The following is a 25,536-nucleotide window of genomic DNA, read 5'->3' as shown; positions in this document are numbered from 1 at the left end:
ATATATATTTATATTTAAATTATATTCTGATTATATTTATGCCAGCAGAGAAGGCCTTGCACATTTATTGTGTACCTTGAGTTGCTCCTCAGTTTCAGCTTGTTGACACATCATCATCATCAACTGACCCAAGGCCAAAGTGGAGATTGGTCCTTCCCTTTTGCAGCCTGAATGAAAAAAGGTTCACATCCATCCAACTTCTTATGCTTCCGGATCGCAGGGGCAGCAGTCTAAGCAGGGACTCCTAGACTTTCCCCTCTCCAGACACTTCCTCCAACTCCTCCGGGGGATCCCGAGGCGGAGGTCTCCTTTTGCGGCCTTCATGACGCACTTCACATGATGGTTAAGAAACCTCATTCTCAGCTTTATGTCTTGTTTGGCCCAGGTGATGTGCTCTTTCTATTGTAATGGGCAGGACCATAACTCTGGTTCTGGAACAATCAAAATGAACAATTACTTTGAGTTTTAAAAATATTTCAAAACTCAGACACAAACAAGCCAAAATACTGCGTTTGGATGAGAATCTGGCTCTGGATGGAGAGATCATGTACAAGCGACAGCTGAGGCAAGTTGATTCCAGGTGATTTAATTTTTCTGGACACGCTGGGATTCAGTTATCTGGCCGAACACAGTTCAAATGAACAACATAATAAAAACATAATTTTAAAAAGTAATATAACGATAGTCCAACATCAAGAATTAAAATGAATGGTCACTTGACTGACTCTGCTTCACAGACAATGTTCTATTATATCTGACCAAACCACAAATCTCCATGAGACATTATAAGACACTATTTCTTTAAAAAAAATGGTCTGGATACAAACTAAATATAAAAAAAAAAAATTCAATTATATATTTGTGATCCAATCCTCAAGAGGGCGCCAATGTGTTACACACATGGATGGAACTCCCCCAATCACATACAGAGAAGTGTCTTTGATCGCGCCGCGGCTCTGTAGCCACGGCCGATAGATCCATGTTTTCTGTACTAACAAAAGTGAAAGCTAAAGTACAACACGGATTCTGGCTCCTCTTCCACTGTAAGATCTGGGCTACATTTAATCTATTTGTATTCGTTCGTTTCAGTCGTTTTAGCTTCATCATTTGAGAAACGTTTCCTAAAAGCGAATGGTGCATTCCAAGGAGAGCTGTACTTGGATAAGGATTATAGAATCTGTGGTCAGAAGTTATCGGCAGCCGAAGTGGGAAAATACATAGCTATCCAAGACCTGGTTCTAAAACGCGTGTAATTCCTGTATTATATTAAGAATTGAGATTTGTAATCTGTATAATAATTCATGGTGTACTGTATACTTTTGACAGTAATACTATATTCAACTGCGACATTTAAGCTCTTAAGTGAAAGTGAAACAAATGTAGATGTTATAGATGTGTATCTTTTAAATGACATATATGTATATTTTAATACATGATACATTTATATTTCAGATTTGATGTTCAATGTTTCACAAAAGGACTTTACACCATGAATACGACTTTCCTTACGCAAGATGAAGAGAGTCATTGTTTTCCTGGTAAGATATTGTTGTATCGTGTTTTGGCTGGAGCCATGGGTTTGGCACTTCCCTTGTCTGCGGGGTACGACAGAGTATTACGACAGAGTATTACCACAGAGTATTACCACAGAGTATTACAACAGAGTATTACCACAGAGTATTACAACAGAGTATTACCACAGAGTATTACGACAGAGTATTACAACAGAGTATTACCACAGAGTATTACCACAGAGTATTACCACAGAGTATTACCACAGAGTATTACAACAGAGTATTACCACAGAGTATTACCACAGAGTATTACCACAGAGTATTACCACAGAGTATTACGACAGAGTTTTACGACAGAGTATTACAACAGAGTATTACCACAGAGTATTACCACAGAGTATTACAACAGAGTATTACAACAGAGTATTACCACAGAGTATTACAACAGAGTATTACCACAGAGTATTACCACAGACTATTACCACAGAGTATTACCACAGAGTATTACAACAGAGTATTACAACAGAGTATTACCACAGAGTATTACAACAGAGTATTACCACAGAGTATTACCACAGACTATTACCACAGAGTATCACCACAGAGTATTACAACAGAGTATTATCACGGAGTATTATCACAGAGTATAAGGGCCCACCAAAAAAATAAAATGCGCAGCACATTATTCTCGTAGTGTGTGTGTAGGTGTGTGTGTGTGTGTGTGCGCACGTGTGTGTGTAGATGTGTGTGTAGGTGTGTGTATGTGCACGTGTGCATGTAGATGTGTGTGTAGGTGTGTGTATGTGCGTGTGTGTGTGTGTGCGCGTGTGCATGTAGATGTGTGTGTGTAGGTGTGTGTGCGTGTGTGTGTGTGCGCGCGTGTGCATGTAGATGTGTGTGTAGGTGTGTGTGTGTGCGTGTGTGTGTGCGTGCGTGCGTGTGTGTGTGTGGTGCAATACAAATTCATCAAACAATATAATTATCTCAACATTTCCCCCTGTTGAGCTGGCCATACGGGTCATATGGCCATATGGGTCATACGGCCATAAGGGTCATACGGCCATACGGGTCATACGGCCATACGGGTCATACGGCCATACGGGTCATACGGCCATAAGGGTCATACGGCCATACGGGTCATATGGCCATACGGGTCATACGGCCATAAGGGTCATACGGCCATACGGGTCATACGGCCATAAGGGTCATAAGGCCATAAGGGTCATGAGGCCATAAGGGTCATAAGGCCATAAGGGTCATGAGGCCATAAATGTCAGCTCACAACTTAGGGTCCTTCACAGGATTAAGCAGCAAGTTTCACATCTCCCCCTGTGGGTGTGGCCTGTATAAGGTCGTACTAATCTTCTATATGTGCTTCTAACCCAATCTCCCGCTCATGTGGCGCTTTACACACATTGTGTATTAGGTTTTTTCTAGCAAGTCTATGTGTAATCAAAATCGAAATGATCCTAAGGCACGTCTTCTTTTATCAACCTGAAAAATGTAGAAACATGAAAATACGAAATATAACATCGTATGGTGTTTATATCGAGGACCTAATCTGATATTTATGCTCTCAAGTCTTCTTCATCCTCTTCTTCGTAGTCTCCATTCTCACTTCTTCTCAGTTTTCAGCGTAAAGACTCACAACAGGAGACAACAAGGACACAAGTGCACATAGACAACAAGTACACAAGTGAACATGGACAACAAGGACACAAGTGCACATAGACAACAAGGACACAAGTGCACATGTATCTGACCACTTGGAAGGCAAGGTAACATATAAAGTATTTAGTCCACAATACCACCAGACATCAGCTCTAGGGTCCTTAAATGTAAAAACAATATTATCATCATCCTCTGTTGGTTTAGATTCCAGTCACATTTAAATATGGGAGTGTCTACAGAGCCGCGGCACGCGGCCGAAACTGCTAGGCTATTTTGTGCCGCGGCTCCTGAAACTGCTGGGCTATTTGACAGCGCCGCGGCTCTGCAGCCACGGCCTTTAAATATAACATCTCAAAGTTTTCTATTTACAAAATATACAAGTTTCACATCTAGTTTCACATCTAGGCGTGACTCAACTCTTCAAGGTCCCTTGTAACAGTATTTAATGTCCTCTCAGTAGGATTATCCACTAGTCTTACTTGTCATTTATGTCATTTATGTACTCTAGTGCGCTTTCACTCGTCTGTGTCATTAACCCAATGTTTAAGTGTGAATTGTGTCACCCGCGAGACCTTCAGAGGATCTGTCCGGCGTGGTTCATCTTTCACCCTCGAGACCTTCAGAGGATGTGTCCAGCGGGGTTCATCTTTCACCCTCGAGACCTTCAGAGGATGTGTCCGGCGTGGTTCATCTTTCACCCGCGAGACCTTCAGAGGATGTGTCCAGTGGGGTTCATTCCAGTGTCTGCTGAACATCTTCCTCACGTTGTCTCCTTGATCTCTGCTTGTTTGGTAGATGTGGCTGGATCTTCTTGTGTAACTTCTGGAATTCTATGAGACAAACACTCGATACTCTTTTTAAGATCAGACGTATCAAAAACATCAGCAGTTTTATCATCAACTTGGGTTTGTTCTGTAATCATAAAATGACCCTAAGTGGAAGTGTCAGCTCTTAGTTCCATTCCATGCGGCAGTAGAACATCTGTGTGGGATTCATGCCATGTTATCTTACATTTTAACAGGGACAGAATGTCCCGTCCCAGGCTAACCGGGCATTCTGGGTAAGAGTAAGAAGTTGTGTGTGAAGGTCACGATTACATGGTCATTTAGTGACATGAGAACACAATCCTCATTATTTGATCGAGCACATTTCTGTTTGATACCGGAAAACCCACAACTGTAGTTGTCTTCTCAGAGGCAAATGTAAATGTGGCTCTGCTACACTGAGCTCCTGTGTCCACCATCAAACCATGGACCTGATTTCCAATGTTGATTTTAATGATGTGAGCTGGCCCCCTGCTGCAGGGGGGTCCCTGCTGTCAGGGGGGTCCCTGCTGTCAGGGGGGTCCCTGCTGTCAGTGGGGTCCAGCTCACATAATAAAAATCAACATTGGAAATTGGAAACATCATTGTTGGGTTGCCTCCTTGAGTGTGAAGCACAGGTGGTTGATGCTGCGTCTGTGTCATTGGACGCATCCAGTGACGTGCGGTGAGGTTCAGGGCAAGTGAGGAACCAAAAAAAAAAATTGGGACAAGCGGGAGTTAAACACAATCTATCTTGTTTTCAAGGCCGTGCCGCTAACCATTAGACTATGTGTTCATCAAATGATAAAAGCGTTTTTAGATATATAGCTGCGTCTGAAACAACCCGTTCAGCTCCGGTGTAGCTCTTCCTTTAGTTATAACCTCTTGCTTTGATTGAAAATCCAGATTTGCGAAACGTTTTAACTTGGAAATGTAATCGTCCATATTGTCCAGATTCATCCATCCATCCATCTTCTGCCGCTTTATCCGGGGCCGGGTCGCGGGGGCAGCAGTCTGAGCAGGGACTCCCAGACTTCCTTCTCCCCAGACACTTCCTCTAACTCCTCCGGGGGGATCCCGAGGCGTTCCCAGGCCAGCCGAGAGACATAGTCTCTCCAGCGTGTCCTGGGTCTTCCCCGGGGCCTCTTCCCGGTGGGACATGCCTGAAACACCTCCCGAGGGAGGCGCCCAGGAGGCATCCGGAACAAATGCCCGAGCCACCTCAGCTGGCTCCTCTCGACGTGGAGGAGCAGCGGCTCTACTCCGAGCTCCCCCCGGGCGCCCAGCCACACGGCGGAGGAAACTCATTTCGACCGCTTGTATCCGCGATCTTGTTCTTTCGGTCACTACCCAAAGCTCATGACCATAGGTGAGGGTAGGAACGTAGACCGACCGGTAAATAGAGAGCTTTGCCTTTCGGCTCAGCTCCCTCTTCACCACAACAGTCCGATGCAGCGACTGCATCACTGCAGCCGCTGCACCGATCCGCCTGTCGATCTCACGCTCCATCCTTCCCTCACTCGTGAACAAGACCCCGAGATACTTGAACTCCTCCACTTGGGGCAAGGACACCCCACCCACCTGGAGAGGGCAAGCCACCTTTTTCCGGTCGAGAACCATGGCCTCGGATTTGGAGGTGCTGATTCTCATCCCAGCCGCTTCACACTCGGCTGCAAACCGTCCCAGTGCATGTTGCAGGTCCGGGTTTGATGGAGCCATCAGGACAACATCGTCTGCAAACAGCAGAGATGAGATCCTGTGGTCCCCAAACCGGACACCCTCCGACCCCCGACTGCGCCTAGAAATTCTGTCCATAAAAATTATGAACAGAACCGGTGACAAAGGGCAGCCCTGGCGGAGTCCAACATGCACTGGGAACAGGTCTGACTTACTGCCGGCAATGCGAACACAGCTCCTGCTCCGGTCATACAGGGACCGGACAGCCCTGAGCAAAGGGCCCCGGACCCCGTACTCCCGAAGCACCCCCCAAAGGACACCCCGAGGGACACGGTCGAAAGCCTTCTCCAGATCCACAAAGCACATGTGGACTGGTTGGGCAAACTCCCATGAACCCTCGAGCACCCGATGGAGGGTATAGAGCTGGTCCAGTGTTCCACGACCGGGATGAAAACCACTCTGCTCCTCCTGAATCCGAGGTTCGACTATCGGTCGGATTCTCCTCTCCAGTACCTTGGAATAGACCTTACCTGGGAGGCTGAGGAGTGTGATCCCTCTGTAGTTGGAACACACCCTCCGGTCCCCCTTCTTGAACAGAGGGACCACCACCCCGGTCTGCCAGTCCAGAGGCACGGTCCCCGAACGCCACGCAATGTTGCAGAGACGTGTCAACCAAGACAGCCCTACAACATCCAGATACTTTAGGTACTCAGGGCGGATCTCATCCACCCCCGGAGCCCTGCCACCGAGGAGTTTGCGGACAACCTCAGTGACTTCAGCTTGGGTGATGGATGAGCCAGCCTCCGAGTCCCCGGTCTCTACTTCCTCTTCGGAAGACGTGACTGAGGGATTAAGGAGATCCTCAAAGTATTCCTTCCACCGTCCGACGACATCCCCAGTCGAGGTCAGCAGGCCTCCACCCGCACCGTAAACGGTGTTGGTGAGACACTGCTTCCCCCTCCTGAGGCGCCGGACGGTTTGCCAGAATTTCTTTGGTGCCGACCGATAGTCCTCCTCCATGGCCTCCCCGAACTCCTCCCAGGCCCGGGTTTTTGCCTCTGCGACAGCACGAGCCGCGGCTCGCTTGGCCTGCCGATACCCCTCGATGACCTCCGGAGACCTACAAGCCAGAGTGGCCTGATAGGCCTCCTTCTTCAGTCTGACGGCATCCCTTACTTCCGGTGTCCACCACCGGGTTCGGGGGTTGCCGCCACGACAGGCACCGGAGACCTTGCGACCACAGCTCCGAGCAGCCGCATCAACAATGGAGGCGGAGAACATGGTCCACTCGGACTCAATGTCCCCAGCCTCCCCCGGGACATGGGAGAAGCTCTCCCAGAGGTGCGAGTTGAATACCCTACTGACAGAGGGCTCCACTAGACGTTCCCAACAGACCCTCACAATGCGCTTGGGTCTGCCAAGTCTGTCCGGCTTCCTCCTCCGCCAGCGGATCCAACTCACCACCAGGTGGTGATCGGTTGACAACTCTGCCCCTCTCTTCACCCGAGTGTCCAAGACACGCGACCGGAGGTCTGATGACACGACGACAAAGTCGATCATTGACCTCCGGCCTAGGGTGTCCTGGTGCCATGTGCACTGATGAACACCCTTGTGCTTGAACATGGTGTTCGTTATGGACAATCCGTGGCTAGCACAGAAGTCCAATAACTGAACACCGCTCGGGTTCAGATCGGGGAAGCCGTTCTTCCCGATCACCCCTCTCCAGGTGTCACTGTCATTGCCCACGTGGGCGTTGAAGTCCCCCAGTAGAACAACGGAGTCCCCGGTCGGTGCACTGTCCAGTACCCCTCCCAAGGACTCCAAGAAGGCCGAGTACTCTGCACTGCTGTTCGGCCCGTAGGCCGCCACAACAGTGAGAGACCTGTCCCCCACCCGAAGGCGGAGGGACGCGACCCTCTCGTTCACCGGGGTAAACTCCAACACGTGGCGGCTGAGCTGAGGGGCTATCAGCAAGCCCACACCAGCCCGTCGCCTCTCCCCGCGGGCAACACCAGAGAAGTGGAGCGTCCAGCCCCTCTCGAGGAGATGGGTTCCAGAGCCCAAACTGTGCGTGGAGGTGAGGCCGACTATATCTAGTCAGTATCGCTCAACCTCCCGCACAAGCTCAGGCTCTTTCCCCCCCAGCGAGGTGACATTCCATGTCTCCAGAGTTAGTCTCTGTGTCTGGAGATCTGGTCGCCGAGGCCCCTGCCGTCGACTGCCACCCAGATCTCTCTGCACCGGCCCCTTATGGATCCTCCTGCGGGTGTTGGGCCCACAGGAGGGCGGCCCCACGTCGCTCTTTCGGGCTGTGCCCGGCCGGGCCCCGTGGGGTAAGACCCGGCCACCAGGCGCTCGCCATGGAGCACCCATCCCAGGCCTGGCTCCAGGATGGGGCCCCGGTGACGCCGATCTGGGCAACGTAAACTGCCTTGTTCTTGTAGTCATCATAAGAGGCTTCTGAACCGATCTTTGTCTGACCCGTCACCTAGGACCTGTTTGCCATGGGAGACCCTACCAGGGGCATGAAGCCCCCGACAACATAGCTCCCGGGATCATTCGGGCACTCAAACCCCTCCACCACGTTAAGGTGTCGGTTCAAGGAGAGGTATTGTCCAGATTCTACATACAAAATCATAACGAAGATTGCGCACCTGTCCACACACGAGCACCTGTCAGCACCTGTCCACACACGGCTCAGGAGCGCCCTCTTCCATGAGGCACATGTACTGTTGCCTCGCTGAGTGAACTTTTACTGCGGTCTTATAATGAATCTGTCTAAAACACATTTCAGAAATACATTTCATATATTATCGAGAATATTGAAGCACAGAGCTCATGGTCAGGCGGTTTTATTTGTTATAGACAGAGGGAGAGAGAGTGACACATCATTTGCATTGCACCAGCTCAGTTTGTGAGGAGTGTGTATGTGTGTGTGTGTGTGTGTGTGTGTGTGTGTGTGTGTGTGTGTGTGTGTGTGTGTGTGTGTGTGTGTGTATGTATGTATGTGTATGTGTGTGTGTGTGTGTGTGTGTGTTTGTGTGTGTGTGTGTGTGTGTGTGCCTCCTCCTTGTATCTGAACAGCAAACATCCGAACATTTTGATATTTTGATTTGACAAAATATTGTTCGATATTGGATTCAAACGGAAAGTGGGTTTATAATACATACCAGCTGACAAAATATTAATATTTTTTTATATTTTATTGAAAAAAAATATTGACAGATTGATTGCCCTGCCTCCCGCCCGTGGGGTGGGCGTCCGAGCAGTTTGTGTAAGGCTATTGTGAAAGGACTTTCTCCAGTACTGTCCTCCCACAGAGTAAGTACTCGTGTATAATACTCATACTGTAAGTACTCGTGTATAATACTCATACTGTAAGTACTCGTGTATAATACTCATACTGTAAGTACTCGTGTATAATACTCATGTGGATCTTCCCCTGATCTTCTCTTAGTGTTTTGCAATCTGTTGCAGTTGTGTCCACTGGAAATGTGTTTTTGAAAGCACCTCAGAAGAGTTTTGCATGTTTAGAAAATGGTTCATGGTTTTGAGTCGGTTTCTGTCGGAGTTAACTAATTATTCATAATGTTTCTGATGTCCCCACACGCCGTCTTCCCCAAAGTCATTGTTTTCAATAAACTATTCATACATTTATGGCCTCCTTTCCGTGGATAAAGTCAGTTTCACATGTGTCACGTCCTTCATGGTGTATGGAGTCCTTCATGGTGTATGGAGTCCTTCATGGTGTATGGAGTCCTTCATGGTGTATGGAGTCCTTCATGGTGTATGGAGTGTATTTAACCTGAGCTCAGTCAGTCGTAGTGATCAAGGGCGTTTGTGTTGTAAAGTCATGGTTGTCACTACTTTCATCAGAGTCCTCGCTCACCACTGTCTGTATTTGCAGGGGAGTCTCACTGCTCCTCTGCTCCATGTGTTGGGTTTGAGCTTCCATGGGGTCTATTGAGATGTTGTTCCCAATAATTTGCTAACGTTCCAGATTGTGGTTTCACCTGTTTTCTGCCGCCCCGGTCTTTGTTTTGCTAAACTTCCATCAATGAGTGATTGAACTTGTGGAGTAGATTATCCTTCTCACGCCGTAGTTTATTGAGTTCATTGTCGCTTCCACTCAGGTCCTCCTGACGCCCGGATTGTGTTTGGCACAGCCAAAAAGTGATGTTTTACGCACACGCTATCCTCCATACATCATCCATATATCATGGCATGAGCTCCAATACATGCGAGCACCCAACACCCGAGTACATCATTTCACAGGTCCAGGACCTGACATGGACACTGCACCGGGAAATGATTGTTTTGTGATGTCTAAAAGGCTCACATCATAAAGATCGACATCTATTGTGGCCGTTTGTATCAACTCTTAACCAAGTCAAGCACCATTTGCGTCCTGGCAGTGGTGTGTGTGTGTGTGTGTGTTTGTGTGTGTGTGCGTGCGTGCGTGCGTGCGTGTGTGTCAGTATTGACTTGTCAGATTGGCTTCATAGCTTAATACACAGTTACACACTGTACACACACAAAACAACAAAACAGAGCTGTTACTGGACTGTACCATTATGCAACACTGAGGGGGCGTAACATGGTGCTGAGATTATTAACGAGAATAAAGTCATGAATTAATTAAATTATTCTCGTTAAATAACGAGAAAAATCTTGTTAAATAACAAGATTTTCTCACTAATTAATGACTTTATTCTCGTAGTGCCCTTATACTCAGTCACAGCCGGGAGATTAAGAAGCACAATAATAAGTGGTTATCCAAATTAATAATGCGCAAACAACTCATTTACATGTCAACGTGGGTCCAGTAAACATAATGACTTTACAGGAGAGAATACATAGTGTAAACATGTTTGTAGAAAGATCCAAATGACAAGTCTTGTTGTAATATTATGGTACATTACTATTGTATTACTGGAGTGCCGACAAACGTTGACCTTGTAGCTCATGATGAGGTAAAGTCGGCCCCTGGTGGTGCGGTTGTGGTGCGGTTGTGGAGCGGTTGTGGAGCAGTTGTGGTGCGGTCGTGGTGCGGTCGTGGTCGTGGTCGTGGAGCGGTCGTGGTGTGGTGGTGGTGCGGTCGTGGTGTGGTGGTGGTGCGGTCGTGGTGCGGTCGTGGAGCGGTTGTGGAGCGGTCGTGGAGCGGTCGTGGTCGTGGAGCGGCCGTGGTCGTGGAGCGGTCGTGGTGTGATCGTGGTGCGGTCGTGGTGCGGTCGTGGAGCGGTCGTGGTGCAGTCGTGGTCGTGGTCGTGGAGCGGTCGTGGTGCAGTCGTGGAGCGGTCTTGGTGCGGTCGTGGTGCGGTCGTGGTGCGGTCGTGGAGCGGTTGTGGAGCGGTCGTGGAGCGGTCGTGGTCGTGGAGCGGTCGTGGTCGTGGAGCGGTCGTGGTGTGGTCGTGGTGCGGTCGTGGTGCGGTCGTGGAGCGGTCGTGGAGCGGTCGTGGAGCGGTCGTGGTGCGGTCGTGGTTGTGGAGCGATCGTGGAGCGGTCGTGGTCGTGGTGCGGTCGTGGTGCTGTCGTGGTCGTGGTGCGGTCGTGGTGCGGTCGTGGTCGTGGTCGTGGAGCGGTCGTGGTGTGGTGGTGGTGCGGTCGTGGTGTGGTGGTGGTGCGGTCGTGGTGCGGTCGTGGAGCGGTCGTGGTGTGATCGTGGTGCGGTCGTGGTGCGGTCGTGGAGCGGTCGTGGTGCAGTCGTGGTCGTGGTCGTGGAGCGGTCGTGGTGCAGTCGTGGAGCGGTCTTGGTGCGGTCGTGGTGCGGTCGTGGTGCGGTCGTGGAGCGGTTGTGGAGCGGTCGTGGAGCGGTCGTGGTCGTGGAGCGGTCGTGGTCGTGGAGCGGTCGTGGTGTGGTCGTGGTGCGGTCGTGGTGCGGTCGTGGAGCGGTCGTGGAGCGGTCGTGGAGCGGTCGTGGTGCGGTCGTGGTTGTGGAGCGATCGTGGAGCGGTCGTGGTCGTGGTGCGGTCGTGGTGCTGTCGTGGTCGTGGTGCGGTCGTGGTGCGGTCGTGGTCGTGGTGCGGTCGTGGGGCTGTCGTGGGGCTGTCGTGGAACAGTCGTGGTGCGGTCGTGGTCGTGGTGCAGTCGTGGTCGTGGTGCAGTCGTGGAGCGGTCCTGGGGCGGTCGTGGAGCGGTTGTGGTGCGGTCGTGGTGCGGTTGTGTTTGTCAAACGTTACCTCAAGTAAGTCATTTAAATTGTTACATGTCATTTGATGTTTATTTTATTTGAAGGAAATAGGGGTTTGGTTCACATCGATTTTCCACAATGAGAACAGCCCTCTGTCCTTTGTGGATCATGTTTCAAATAACAGAACCTTTCATATTTTGTCTCAACGATTGATTGATTGATTGATTGATTGATTGATTGTCTTGTCAACAGATCCTGATTAAATTTGGGATGAGCCCCACCTGTCATCGAGCTGAATACCAGATAGGACAAGAATGCTGTCCTATGTGTCCACGGGGTAAGTCGTCTTTAACCCCCTTTAACCCTTTAGAGGGCCTTCATAAGGGGCATGCATATATTTTCCATATGAGTCTGTTGGATATGAACAGATGATACGTCTACATGACATCACAGCTGCAGAAGGCCGTAGTTTCTGCTCTTTGCCTCCTGAAATTCACTCCCATCTCTGTGACATTCCCGATTGATGATGTTTCTTCCTTTTATTTTTATTTCATTTTCTATTTTGATGTTATATAAAAGGAACAAATCAGAAGAAATAAAACAAAACAGGAGGAGAGAGGGAAAAGTTATAATCCAAAGGAAATAAAAAATAAAATGTCACTCAAATGTCACACAGGCACATGTCCCTGATGTATGGATCTCACCTGTCCCACCGTCATCTCACCTGTCCCACCGTCATCTCACCTGTCCCACTGTCATCTCGCCTGTCCCACCGTCTGTTCATTTTGTCCATGTTTAAGTTCAAAGTCAGTTTTTCTATTTTACAAATGTACATTATTTCAGTCCAGTTCTTCACAGCTCAGTTCCCATCACCCATTTCTTTATTACTCTAGCCTGAAGTACATTCCACAGGGTTAGGGTTCCATGAATCACCTCCATCGCTGGAGTCAGGCATCCGAGGTACAATGTTTTAAAGTCCAATAGAATATCGGTGTGAAGACGATCCGCAGTCAGCAGATCCCAGTGAGTCACAAACATGTGATTTTGTGTTTTTTTCATCAGCAAATGTCACAATCTGATTGTCTTGGTATCTTTTAAAGCAATCATAGTATGTGATTTTTACAGTTTGCATACAACATGGGGGTGCACGGTGGCAAAGGCGGTTAGCGCTCTTGCCTCCCAAGAAGGAGATCATGGGTTTGATTCCCGGACCAGACCAAAATCACATGATCTCTCTGGGTGGAGTCTGCATGTCCTCCCTGTGTTACAGTGGGTTCTCTCCGGGTTCTACCACCGTCCAAACAAGCATGTTGTAGGCAAAATTGGCTCTATGGACAGGTGTTAAAAATTAGCATATTCTGCTATAACACTTAAAACATTGGATCTGGTTCGTCCAATGCTATGTCCTTAAATAAATAAAATAAAATCACACATGCACACGATGAAAGGTTAGAGTGACCATAAATTTTACTCGAGTAGAAGTACAAAGTAGTGGTCCAAGCAATTACTCAAGAATAAAAAATATTTGGGTAAAACTACAAAAAAATTAACTATTTGTAATTTCTCATGTGTAATTTGAAGTAAGTTTATTAATGCACAAACTCTTATATTTTCAAAGGACACAAAAATGAGAAAAAGTAGATTCTATCTGAAGGGACAGTGCCAGAAACACTAATGTTAGAGTCATTTCATATTGTCAACATAACACTTTTGTCACAGTGGGAAGAGGAACCAAAACTAAAAGTACTGTTACTATGTCAAAAACATTACTTAAGTTGCAGGAAAAGTACAATTTCATGGCATAGTTATAATTGTAACTGAGTGCTACGCAGCTTTGTGATTTAATGCTAAATGTGTTTTACCAGGTACTCGTGTAAACAAGCATTGCACAGAGTTCCGCAGCACCTCATGTCTCCCGTGTGACAGTGGCACTTACATGGACGAGCCCACGGGGAGGACCGAATGTTTCCGCTGTCGAATCTGTGCCTCAGGTAACAACAGCCACAACACAGACATATCACTCACAGCGAGACAACTAAACACACTGCAAGGGCCAGGAGGAGATAGCCAGGGTTCACTCACTCAAGGGGGATCCAGGGTCTGGACACACCAGAGAAGTGATGAAAGAAAAGAAAATATTCTTATTACATGTCAAACTTGCACAGAATGACCTGACTGGCAAAAGACAGGTGTAAGTTATGGAGTTATGGAGCATGTCTTCAACATGAGCCTGAAGCTGAGGGTGGTACCACAGGTCTGGAAGACCTCCTGTCTTTTACCTGTGCCCAAGACACCGCGCGCCAAAGACCTCAACAGCTTCAGGCCGGTGGCTCTCACGTCCCATCTGATGAAGACACTGGAGCGGCTGGTCCTGGACCACCTCCGCTCCACCGTGAGCTCAGCCATGGACCCGCTGCAGTTTGCATATTGACCTGGCATCGGAGTGGAGGACGCCGTCATCTCCCTGCTGCACCGCTCTCTCTCTCACCTGGAGAAGCCTGGCAGCTCTGTGAGGATCCTGTTCTTCGATCTGTCCAGCGCCTTCAACACCATCAGCCGCTGCTCCTGAGGGACAAACTGGAGACGGCTGGTGTGGAGTATGACCTGGCAGAGTGGATCCTGGACTACCTCACAGACCGACCCCAGTTTGTGAGAGCCCGGGACTGTGTGTCTGACACTCGGACCTGCAGTGTGGGGGCGCCCCAGGGCACTGTCCTCGCGCCCTTTCTCTTCACCCTCTACAGTGCAGATTTCAGACACGACACGGACAGCTGTGTCCTGCAGAAGTTCTCTGACGACTCTGCCATCATCGGACTCATCACGGACGACGATGATGCGGAGTACAGAGGACTGGCGCAGGACTTTGTGGACTGGTGTCAGCGGAGTCACCTCCTCATCAACGCGGGGAAGACGAAGGAGATGGTGGTGGACTTCCGCAGACGCCACCCCACTGCCCCCTCACCAGTGAATATCGAGGGAAGGGACATTGAGAGAGTGACTCATACAAGTACCTGGGTGTTCATCTGAACCACAAACTGGACTGGACTCATAACACAGACGCACTGTACAGGAAGAGCCAGAGTCGGCTCTACCTCCTGAGGAGACTCATGTCTTTTGCAGTGACAGGGCCACTCCTGAAGACCTTCTACGACTCTGTGGTGGCATCAGCCCTCCTGTACGGTGTGGCCTGCTGGAGCAGCAACATCACCGAGAGGGAGAGGAGGAAGCTGGACAAAGTCATCAAGAAGTACAGCTCCGTCCTGGGCTGTGCTCTGGACTTGGTGCAGGAGGTGGCGGACAGAAGGGTCCTGGCTAGATTCACATCTGCTGGACCATGAGTGTCACCTCCAGCAGGACACTGTCCGCTCTGGAGAGCAGCTTCAGTGAGAGACTGATCCACCCTCGCTGTGTGAAGGAGAGATTTTGCAGGTCTTTCTTTCCTGCTGCTGTCAGACTTTATAACACACTGTTAGTCCTGAACACTCGCAATACTGACTTAACCATGTGCAATTGCATCACATTCATGTGCAATTACTGTGCAATTCATGTGCAATTCATGTGCAATTACTGTCATGACACATATAAGATAAGATCAGATAAGATATTCCTTTATTGTCCCACATGGGGAAATTTCATTGGTGCAACGCAGGTAGATACAGAGGTAGATACAGAAGAACAGATCACTTATAGGAAGTCTGAAAAACACTTTCAGTAGAAGATCTCCTATAAATAAATAAAAACTCCCATAGACAAATAAATAAATAAATACCATTGCATGTGATCACGACAGTAATTGCACATGAATATGTGTCACGACAGCACATAGGTTGCACATGAATTGCACATGAATTCCAACAGCAATTGCACATATGACAGAATTGCACATGGTTAGGTCAGTATTGCGAGTGTTCAGTACTAACAGTTTTTGTTATAAAGTCTGACAGCAGCAGGAAGGAAAGACCTACGGAACCTTTCCTTCGCACATCGAGGGTGGATCAGTCTCTCACTGAAGCTGCTCTCGAAAGGCGCTGGAAAGATCGAAGAACAGAATCCTCACAGAGCTGCCAGGCTTTTCCAGGTGAGAGAGAGAGCGGTGCAGCAGGGAGATGACGGCGTCCTCCACTCCGATGCCAGGCCGATATGCAAACTGCAGCGGGTCCATGGCTGAGCTCACGGTGGAGCGGAGGTGGTCCAGGACCAGCCGCTCCACAATATTCATGTGCAATTACTGTCTTGATCACATGCAATGGTATTTATGTATTTATTTTTATTTTTATCTTTATTATTTTTCCCCTCCATCCCTTGTTGGGAAATGGGAGGTTTTGTCTATAGGAGTTTTTGTTTATAAGAGTTCTTCTATTGAGAGTGTTTTTCAAACTTCCTATAAGTTATCTGTTCTTTTCCTCTGTATCTACCTGTGTTGCAACAATGGAATTTCCCCATGTGTGGACAATAAAGGATTATCTTATTTTATCTTATCTTATCTTAACAGAACTTTCTCCACAGGTTCTGGTCTGAGAGAGAAGGTTTCGTGCTCCTCCACCTCCAACACTCTGTGTGAACCTGAGGAAGGACACTTCTGTAAGGGGCCCCTAGAAGAGGGCAGCTGTGAGGCCTCTCAGAGACACAGGAGCTGTGAGCAGGGACAATACATCCAACAGCCAGGTAACCAAATGATATGAATTCAACTGATGCTGAACTGAGCATTTTAGCATGTTCCAGGAGTTTAGCTTCATCCACACTTCTCTGTAATTGTATTTATTGTATTGGGAGTTGATGAATCCCTCCCTGCGTGCTGTTTTTGAAATCTAGACTTTTTCACTTCAATCCTAAAGAAGTTTTTAATCTGAAAGCACTGGCTCAAGAAGCTAAACTTTATACCTCTCTGAGCTTAGCCCCGCCCTAAGGGAGGAGTTAAAGAAACTGCTCTGTCTGTGGTCCTGATGGCCTGAGCAAGTGCTTAGTCCTAGTGGCCACTAGAGGTGCACGCCACACAAACTCCAGATTTATAGAACCCTCTCCACCAACGCAGTACAAGGGCCATTTACAATAAAAATATGCAGATGGTACGAGATTAAAGTCATAACATTTTAAGATTAAAGTCGTAACAGCGTCACTGCAGCCGCTGCACCGATCCGCCTGTCGATCTCACGCTCCATCCTTCCCTCACTCGTGAACAAGACCCCGAGATACTTGAACTCCTCTACTTAGGGCAAAGACTCCCCACCCACCTGAAGAGGGCAAGCCACCTTTTTCCGGTCGAGAACCATGGCCTCGGATTTGGAGGTGCTGATTCTCATCCCAGCCGCTTCACACTCGGCTGCAAACCGTCCCAGTGCATGTTGCAGGTCCGGGTTTAATGGAGCCATCAGGACAACATCGTCTGCAAACAGCAGAGATGGAAACCTGTGGTCCCCAAACCGGACACCCTCCGACCCCTGACTGCGCCTAGAAATTCTGTCCATAAAAATCATGAACAGAACCGGTGACAAAGGGCAGCCCTGGCGGAGTCCAACATGCACTGGGAACAGGTCTGACTTACTGCCGGCAATGTGAACACAGCTCCTGCTCCGGTCATACAGGGACCGGACAGCCCTGAGCAAAGGGCCCCGGACCTCGTACTCCCGGAGCACCCCCCAAAGGACACCCCCAGGGACACAGTCAAAAGCCTTCTCCAGATCCACAAAGCACATGAACCCTAGAGCACCCAATGGAGAATCTAGAGCTGGTCCAGTGTTCCACGACCGGGACAAAAAAACGCTCTGCTCCTCCTGAATCCGAGATTCGACTATCGGTCGGATTCTCCTCTCCAGTACCTTGGAATTGACCTTACCCGGGAGGCTGAGGAGTGTGATCCCTCTGTAGTTGGAACGCACCCTCCGGTCCCCCTTCTTGAACAGAGGGACCACCACCCCGGTCTGCCAGTCCAAAGGCACGGTCCCCGACCGCCACGCGATGTTGCAGAGACGTGTCAACCAAGACAGTCCTACAACATCCAGATACTTTAGGTATTCAGGGCGGATCTCATCCACCCCCGGAGCCCTGCCACCGAGGAGTTTGCGAACAACCTGAGTGACTTCAGCTTGGGTGATGGATGAGCCAGCCTCCGAGTCCCCGGTCTCTACTTCCTCTTCGGAAGACGTGACTGAGGGATTAAGGAGATCCTCAAAGTATTCCTTCCACCGTCCGACGACATCCCCAGTCGAGGTCAGCAGGCCTCCACCCGCACCGTAAACGGTGTTGGTGAGGCACTGCTTCCCCCTCCTGAGGCGCCGGACGGTTTGTCAGAATTTGCCAGAGGACTCCACAAGACGTTCCCAACAGACCCTCACAATGCGCTTGGGTCTGCCAAGTCTGTCCGGCTTCCTCCTCCAAGACACGCGGCCAGAGGTCAGATGACACGACAACAAAGTCGATCATTGACCTCGGGCCTAGGGTGTTCTGGTGCCATGTGCACTGATGGATACCCTTGTGCTTGAACATGGTGTTCGTTATGGACAATTCGTGGCTAGCACAGAAGTCCAATAACTGAACACCGCTCGGGTTCAGATCGGGGAAGCCGTTCTTCCCGATCACCCCTCCCCAGGTGTCACTTTCATTGCCCACGTGGGCGTTGAAGTCCCCCAGTAGAACAACGGAGTCCCCGGTTGGTGCACTGTCCAGTACCCCTGCCAAGGACTCCAAGAAGGCTGGGTTCTCTGCACTGCTGTTCGGCCACTGCTGTTCGGCCCGTAGGCCGCCACAACAGTGAGAGACCTGTCCCCCACCCGAAGGCGGAGGGACGCGACCCTCTCGTTCACTGGGGTGAACTCCAACACGTGGCGGCTGAGCTGAGGGGCTATAAGCAAGCCCACACCGGCCCGACGCCTCTCCCCGCGGGCAACACCAGAGAAGTGGAGCGTCCAGCCCCTCTCGAGGAGATGGGTTCCAGAGCCCAAACTGTGCGTGGAGGTGAGGCCGACTATATCTAGTCGTTATCGCTCAACCTCCCGCACAAGCTCAGGCTCTTTCCCCCCCAGCGAGGTGACATTCCATGTCCCCAGAGTTAGTCTCTGTGTCTGGAGATCAGGTCGCCGAGGCCCCTGCCGTCGACTGCCGCCCAGATCTCTCTGCACCGGCCCCTTATGGATCCTCCTGCGGGTGGTGGGCCCACGGGAGCATGCATTTTGTTTTACTTTATTCATTAACAATTTTACATTAACACATTTTTGTTGCAGTGAAAATCCACTTGAATATTTTGATTCACTTGTGCAGCAGAAGGCACTCAAGTGAATGGTACTGTGTTTGTGGGTGTGTGTGGTGTTTGGGTGTGGTGCGATACAAATTCATCAAACAATATAATACTTGGCAATAGTGCAAAACACAGGATAGTTTAGAGATTGGACGGAAATGATTCAAATCCTTTTTATGGCCTCGTTTATGTGATGAGAAAACAAAAGCAGTTTTCCAAAGTAAGAGAATGTTTCAGTTTGGATTGTGAGCTTAAAAAACACGAGTTAAACAATTTAAAAATGTTAAACTCATAACCTTTTAAAAGATGTTAACATGAGTTATTGTTTGTTATATAGTGCTTTTCTACCTTCAAGCTCTTCACATCAAGGAACCACTCCCACATTCACACACGATTTACACAGAAGCAGGTTAAGCCTCTACACAAGAGGCTCTATCAGCACAGAAGAAATACAAGTTCAGGACCTCAGAGTGCCGTGCATCTCCATCTTGAAGCCTCTAATCACTCGTTTGAAGACGGTGAGGTGAAGGTTTTAAGCAGGGAGAAAAGATGGTTTGAAAGAGGAGTTAAGGAAGCTATTTTTGTTAAAAAAGAAAGACCTTCTTTAAACAGGAATGGAGGGCTAAGATTCAATCTTCCTGGTATCTATAATGGTATACTGAACCCCTGGAAAGGTAGAGGACCAGGACCAGGACGTTTAGATGCTAATCAGGTACTCAGGGTGGGTGAGCCAGGGTCTCACAAAGACAAAGAGGATTCTAATAGCCCATTAAAAGTCTGAATAGGCTAGCTCGGTAGATACAAGGGGGGAGTTTCTGTTGAAACAAACAACTCTTTCTACTTCAGGAAGGCTCCGCCCAATGGGCGGGACTTACCACAGAACAGTATAAATATCGGAGTTCTCGATCTAAATTCTGTTATTGACAATGACTCTTGGATGAGAGTCGAAACGTCTATTTTTCTAACTGAGTCCAGATGACTACAACTGAAGCTTTTTCTACTATGGAACACGCCTGGACGAATGAGGGATTACACCGACGATCTTATGTAATGAATATCAGGGTTCATAATAAGTTTTGTGGTGTGGATTGTTGGTACGACAGAGACAAGACTAATTCAGACCTGTATATAAACGTGTGAAGTATTTGAATCAAACAGAGACAAACTCAATTGAGCGTTGCACTGCAGCAGGACAAGTACAGACGGGCCCTGCAATTTAGATCAGGGCTGAGCATTTTCCCCCTGAGGGCCATATTTGAATCCAGGCAAGGGCCGGAGCCACGATCATTAGTGTAACAAATACTCAATACTTTTTTAACCTTTATTTAACCAGGAAAGTCCCATTGAGATCTGAGAGTGAAGAAGCAAAGATTCAGTAACTGGGCCTTCATCAGGTAAAAGTTGCTGAAACGTTGCCTCTTCACCTGTAAATATATTTCACTTGCAAATAAGACAGTGTGCGGGATTTTTCCCCCCTAGTACATTTAGCGTCACACACGCCTTTTTCCTATGCACCTGCTGCAGAATCTGATGTGCGGCGCCCCGCCCTGATATCTAAAGCAAAATAAAAAGGCCGTGGCTGGAGAGCCGCGGCGCGGTCAAATGGCCTCGCAGTTTCAGGGACCGCGGCATTTCCCTTATAGCCCGTTATAGCCTCATGGCTAACCCTAACCCTCACGGTGTTCCCTCCTTACAATGATCCGACCAACACTTCTTGACCAAAATAGAATAATAATATGTCAGCCTTTGATTTATTGATTTATTTATGAACAAGCATTTTCCCTACAGGCCGATAGTGTAACAACACCTAAACTACAGGCCGATAGTGTAACAACACCTAAACTACAGGCCGATAGTGTAACAACACCTTAACTACAGGCCGACAGTGCAACAACACCTAAACTACAGATCGATAGTGTAACAACACCTTAACTACAGGCCGATAGTGTAACAACACCTAAACTACAGGCCGATAGTGTAACAACACCTAAACTACAGGCCGATAGTGTAACAACACCTAAACTACAGGCTGATAGTGTAACAACACCTAAACTACAGGCCGATAGTGTAACAACACCTAAACTACAGGCCGATAGTGTAACAACACCTTAACTACAGGCCGATAGTGTAACAACACCTAAACTACAGGCCGATAGTGTAACAACACCTAAACTTCACTTTGGGATAATTACAAAATGGGTTGAAGCTGAAAAGACCTAATTTTTTTCGTCTCTCTCTAGACCCCCTCCCCCCCAAAAGACGAAAGACTGGCTTCACATAAAATGCTAACGCGTTGATAAAACGATAGTAGCTTGATAGACCCTGCTCACCTCTAGTGAACATCCTTTGGTAAGTTTATATTTATAAGTTATGAACTCTCCAAATAATGTCACCTGTCGCACATGTTTGTTTACTCAATCCACATGGTCCACGGCGCGCCGTGGCCAGCGCGGGGAGCGGGGCGGGTGCTCCGCCGCGCTGGCCACGGCGCGGGGAGCGGGGCAGGTGCTCCCTCGCACGGGCCACTGCGCACCGTGATCACAACGCACCGTGCGCGTACGCACCCCCGTGCTGCGCGCCGCACCCGCCGCCTAACAAAAATAAATTGATTTGATATGATTTGATTAATGTTGGCCTAATGCTCGTTGCTGAGAGAGTTTTTTAGCATTTCAAAACAATTACTGCCACAACGATGTATTGAAGCTTCAAAACGAAAAATATTACGTCTTTTCAGCTTCAACCCATTTTGAGATGATCCCTTAGACCAAAACCTATTCAGACCATGACACAATCCCAGACTGTCGGGACCAGAGGAAATAAGCTGAGGTTTAGCGTGAGGAGAGGCCAGCACAGTGCAGTGACCAGTAGCACAGTGCAGTGACCGGCAGCACAGTGCAGTGACCGGCAGCACAGTGCAGTGACCAGCAGCACAGTGCAGTGACCGGCAGCACAGTGCAGTGACCGGCAGCACAGTGCAGTGACCGGCAGCACAGTGCAGTGACCAGCACAGTGCAGTGACCGGCAGCACAGTGCAGTGACCGGCAGCACAGTGCAGTGACCGGCAGCACAGTGTAGTGACCAGCAGCACAGTGCATTGACCAGCACAGTGTAGTGACCGGCAGCACAGTGCAGTGACCGATAGCACAGCGCAGTGACCGGCAGCACAGTGCAGTGACCGGCAGCACAGTACATTGACCAGCACAGGGCAGTGACCGGCAGCACAGTGCAGTGACCAGCAGAGTGCTCACAGATAACACTTTTTCACATCCCAGGCAGAGGATGGAGAGGAACATTTGGAGTTTAGACCATTAAGACCACAGAGGAATTAGCGGGCGAAGAAAGCCATTCAAGTTTATGTGTGCAACTTGCTCATGCTTCATTCAGTAAAAAATATCCATTAAATAACTCAAGCAGAACTAAGTCACTTTGACGAAAGCTCTGTAAAATAATTGATCAATGTCTTTCTTTTCTTTAACAGATTAAACACAAATAATACGACACTTCAAACATCTCAAAAATACATTTAACATCATAGGGAATTACAAATATATTTAACATAAAGATTTGACTTAGTTCTCCTTTAAATGGACACAAACACGATCGCTTCTGTGGTAATGACTCCACATTTTAGCCGCTTTATTCACTCTGCCTTCATTATTTTGTTCTGTTTTTACTGGCTTTAAAGTCTCCTCAGGGGCGGGGCCAATATCTAAAAAGCTCAGAAATGGCAAAGCCGAATAGGGCCCCACACCCACGAGGTGTGGAGGTCTGGAGGGGGCCCTTCATGACATTGGAGGAAGTTCCCTGAGCCTGCGTTCTCTGCCTCCTCTGAGCCCCGCCCTCATTATCGGCTCATGTTGACATGTTCACATGAATCTCATTCATAAATCACTTTGCATTGTTCTTTTACGGGGACATGCAGACAATGAGGTGCACAGAGTTCTGATGTAGAAAACAAATTTGAAGTGTCAAGAAGTGCGTATGGAGGTTTTATAAATCTGAATATCAGTCGAATTTTACAGACTCTTTCATAAAAGAGGCCCCAGGTCTGCTTTAGACAGAATGCACCATTTTAGAAAAAGTCCAACCTGTACCTCATCTCCAAACTGATGGGGTTTGAAAGAATTCAGTTAACATGTATTGAGTAGCGCTTAGAGTTGTTAAAAATCTATCCCCTGATATTAAAGTACACTTATTAATATTGTAGTGAAATTGGTGCTCTGCATTTGACCCATGCTGGGACAACCTGTAAGAACATGCTAGGCTGAGTTTGGTCAGGACTTCCTGGCTGGAGGATTACCCAGAATCCTGGTGAGGTGAGGCTCGAGTTCTAACTATTTCAGTAGCGGTTTGTTGTTTGATGTAAAGCTCAGTGGGAATTCAGGCGTAATTGACAATTTTTTCGCCGATTTGAGAACTGAAGCGGAAGTGCACATGTGCACTCCACCTGTGCGACTTAAACAAGAGCATTGAGCTAGAAGTGCGTTTGTTTATTAGCGCGACGGATTACATCCATCATCTCTCGTCTCCGTAGATTTCCGTCTCTTCTGAGCTCGAACTGTCTTTCTCCGTCTTCATTTTGTCCCGTACACTGAGGGAACTATATTATGATAGATCAATGCGCTTAGACACAGGGAAACATGCTGCTCCTGGGGACGAGCCGACGAGGCTGCAGGTGAGCAGTAGGTGCATTCTATGATTGATACGTGGCAGGACTAATCGGCCGTCCACACCACGAGGAAATGACGCCTTTAATGAATCAAATATGAAAAATTTTGATCTTTCTCTTTTTTAATCATTCAAATTTATTTATGACATTTACAGAATAGTTTTCCAGTAGTAAAGGGCCGCATGTGATCAAATGAATGTTCTACTTATTTTGTTGACAATTATGTTTTTCTATAGAACTAAACACATCAACATAAATGTTTTTTTCATTTTGGTATTGAAAATACTATCTATCTTTTTTTCTTCTTAATCAAGTCTGTTTCACGCCACAGAAAGGGTCTGATGTGACCTCCCAGCTGTGTCTTTACAGGCAATGCCGCTGCAGACACTCAGTGCTCTCCGTGTTCTGAGGGAACTTTCTCAAATGGGACTGTGTTCGTCTGTCAGCCGCACACACTGTAAGTTCAATATTACTTCTGTGTTAGAAAAGTACAAACTGCTGTGCTGCTCGGTGGTCCGACATGTCCTCCTTCTCTCACATCCTCCATCTCACACTCTCCTGTCTAATAAAGCCTATGGGCCACAACATCTTCAAATAAAAGAAAAGTACAAACTGCTGATTGTGATTTTGCTGTTCCAGGTGTGAGCAGAACGACAAAATTACAATAAAAGAGGGAACTTCAGACTTGGATACGGAATGTGCAGAAGGAAACTCAAACATTTTAGTCATTGTACTTGTATTGGTACTCGCCATCGTTGGGGCTGTCATTGGGGCTGGTGTGTTCATTTATAAAAAATATTTTAAAAAAAAAGGCGTCGTATGAACCACCTTAAAGCAGATGTGTGTATTATTACAAATAATAAATATGTTATACATATTCAGTTTTTTTTGTACATTTAATTTGTATCCTGACATTGTACCAATTTTGGAAGATTATTTATGTTGTCTTGTGTCTGTCGTCTGTTAATAAGTCTTGTCAGATCATTGTGGATTAAGTTTGGGAGTTTGTGTTCCATTCTTTTGGACATAATTGAGGTGTATAAGCGATAGTCCACATTCAGAATAGAAATTAGTCTATATGAGGCACAGTCCAGTCACTCCTTCCCTTCTTTTGGTGTCAGGGATATGATGGCTTATTCTAGGAGGTTCTGAGTCTTCTTAAGTGTCCAGTTCAAAGTTGTTGAAAGCAAAGAAGTGTGTCTTTTAGAGCTGTATACCACTCTGAGGTGTGTCTTTAGAGCTTTATACCACTCTGAGGTGAACCCATCACTCCTGGAGATTTATTGGTCTATAATCTTTTAATTGCACCTTGTATTTCAGCAGCTATTTTTTATTTTGCTCTTCTGACTGAACAGGCAAATTGAGGGTGTCCGGAAAGAAAAGTATATCATCTCCTGGAATATTAGAAAAATGCTTTTATAGAAGGATTCAAATGCAGATATATATCTTTGTTTGGCAAACAGCATTTTCTGAACTCTTTTATGTGAGGTGAGGTCATCAGCGTGAGGACTCCCCTTGCATGCTTTACCTCCAGCTATTTTAGTTTCTCTTGCTAATTGAGCTCTTTCACCCTTTGTTTTTAAAACAGGTTTTGAAGAAAACTGAAGGATTTTCAAGTTGAAAAAAATCCATGACATGAAGGCAAAAATCACAATCAAATGTCTGTAGAAGTTGGTGTTCAGTCGGCTGAACACCAGCAGTTGTTTTGACATTGCGCTCAATGGAAAAAAGCTTTATCTGCCAAGGATTCTTTCACTGCAATTCCAAATGACTGGCTACTTGAGTAAAAGTACAGATACTAGTGCAAATAATTAGTCAAAGTAAAAAGTAAAAGCATTTCA

General features: G+C 47.7%; 1 protein-coding gene across 1 annotated transcript; it reads left to right on the top strand.

Moving 5' to 3' along the window:
- Positions 1-941: 941 nt before the first annotated feature.
- On the top strand, positions 942-24,534 carry LOC140363024 (tumor necrosis factor receptor superfamily member 14-like). Its single transcript, XM_072449333.1, has 7 exons — positions 942-1,043; positions 1,453-1,538; positions 12,048-12,132; positions 13,661-13,786; positions 16,302-16,460; positions 24,065-24,152; positions 24,335-24,534. The coding sequence occupies exons 2-7, from the start codon at positions 1,515-1,517 to the stop codon at positions 24,516-24,518; spliced, it is 666 nt and encodes a 221-aa protein (XP_072305434.1). The 5' UTR covers positions 942-1,043; positions 1,453-1,514; the 3' UTR covers positions 24,519-24,534.
- Positions 24,535-25,536: the final 1,002 nt, after the last annotated feature.

The sequence above is a fragment of the Eucyclogobius newberryi genome, unplaced genomic scaffold (assembly GCF_026437365.1).
Source record: "Eucyclogobius newberryi isolate DKJ021-1_F unplaced genomic scaffold, fEucNew1.0.hap1 SCAF_17, whole genome shotgun sequence".
Taxonomy (NCBI): Eukaryota; Metazoa; Chordata; class Actinopteri; order Gobiiformes; family Gobiidae; genus Eucyclogobius; species Eucyclogobius newberryi.
The sequence above is the reverse complement of the archived record's forward strand: the minus strand, read 5'-3'. Positions and strand labels throughout refer to the sequence as shown.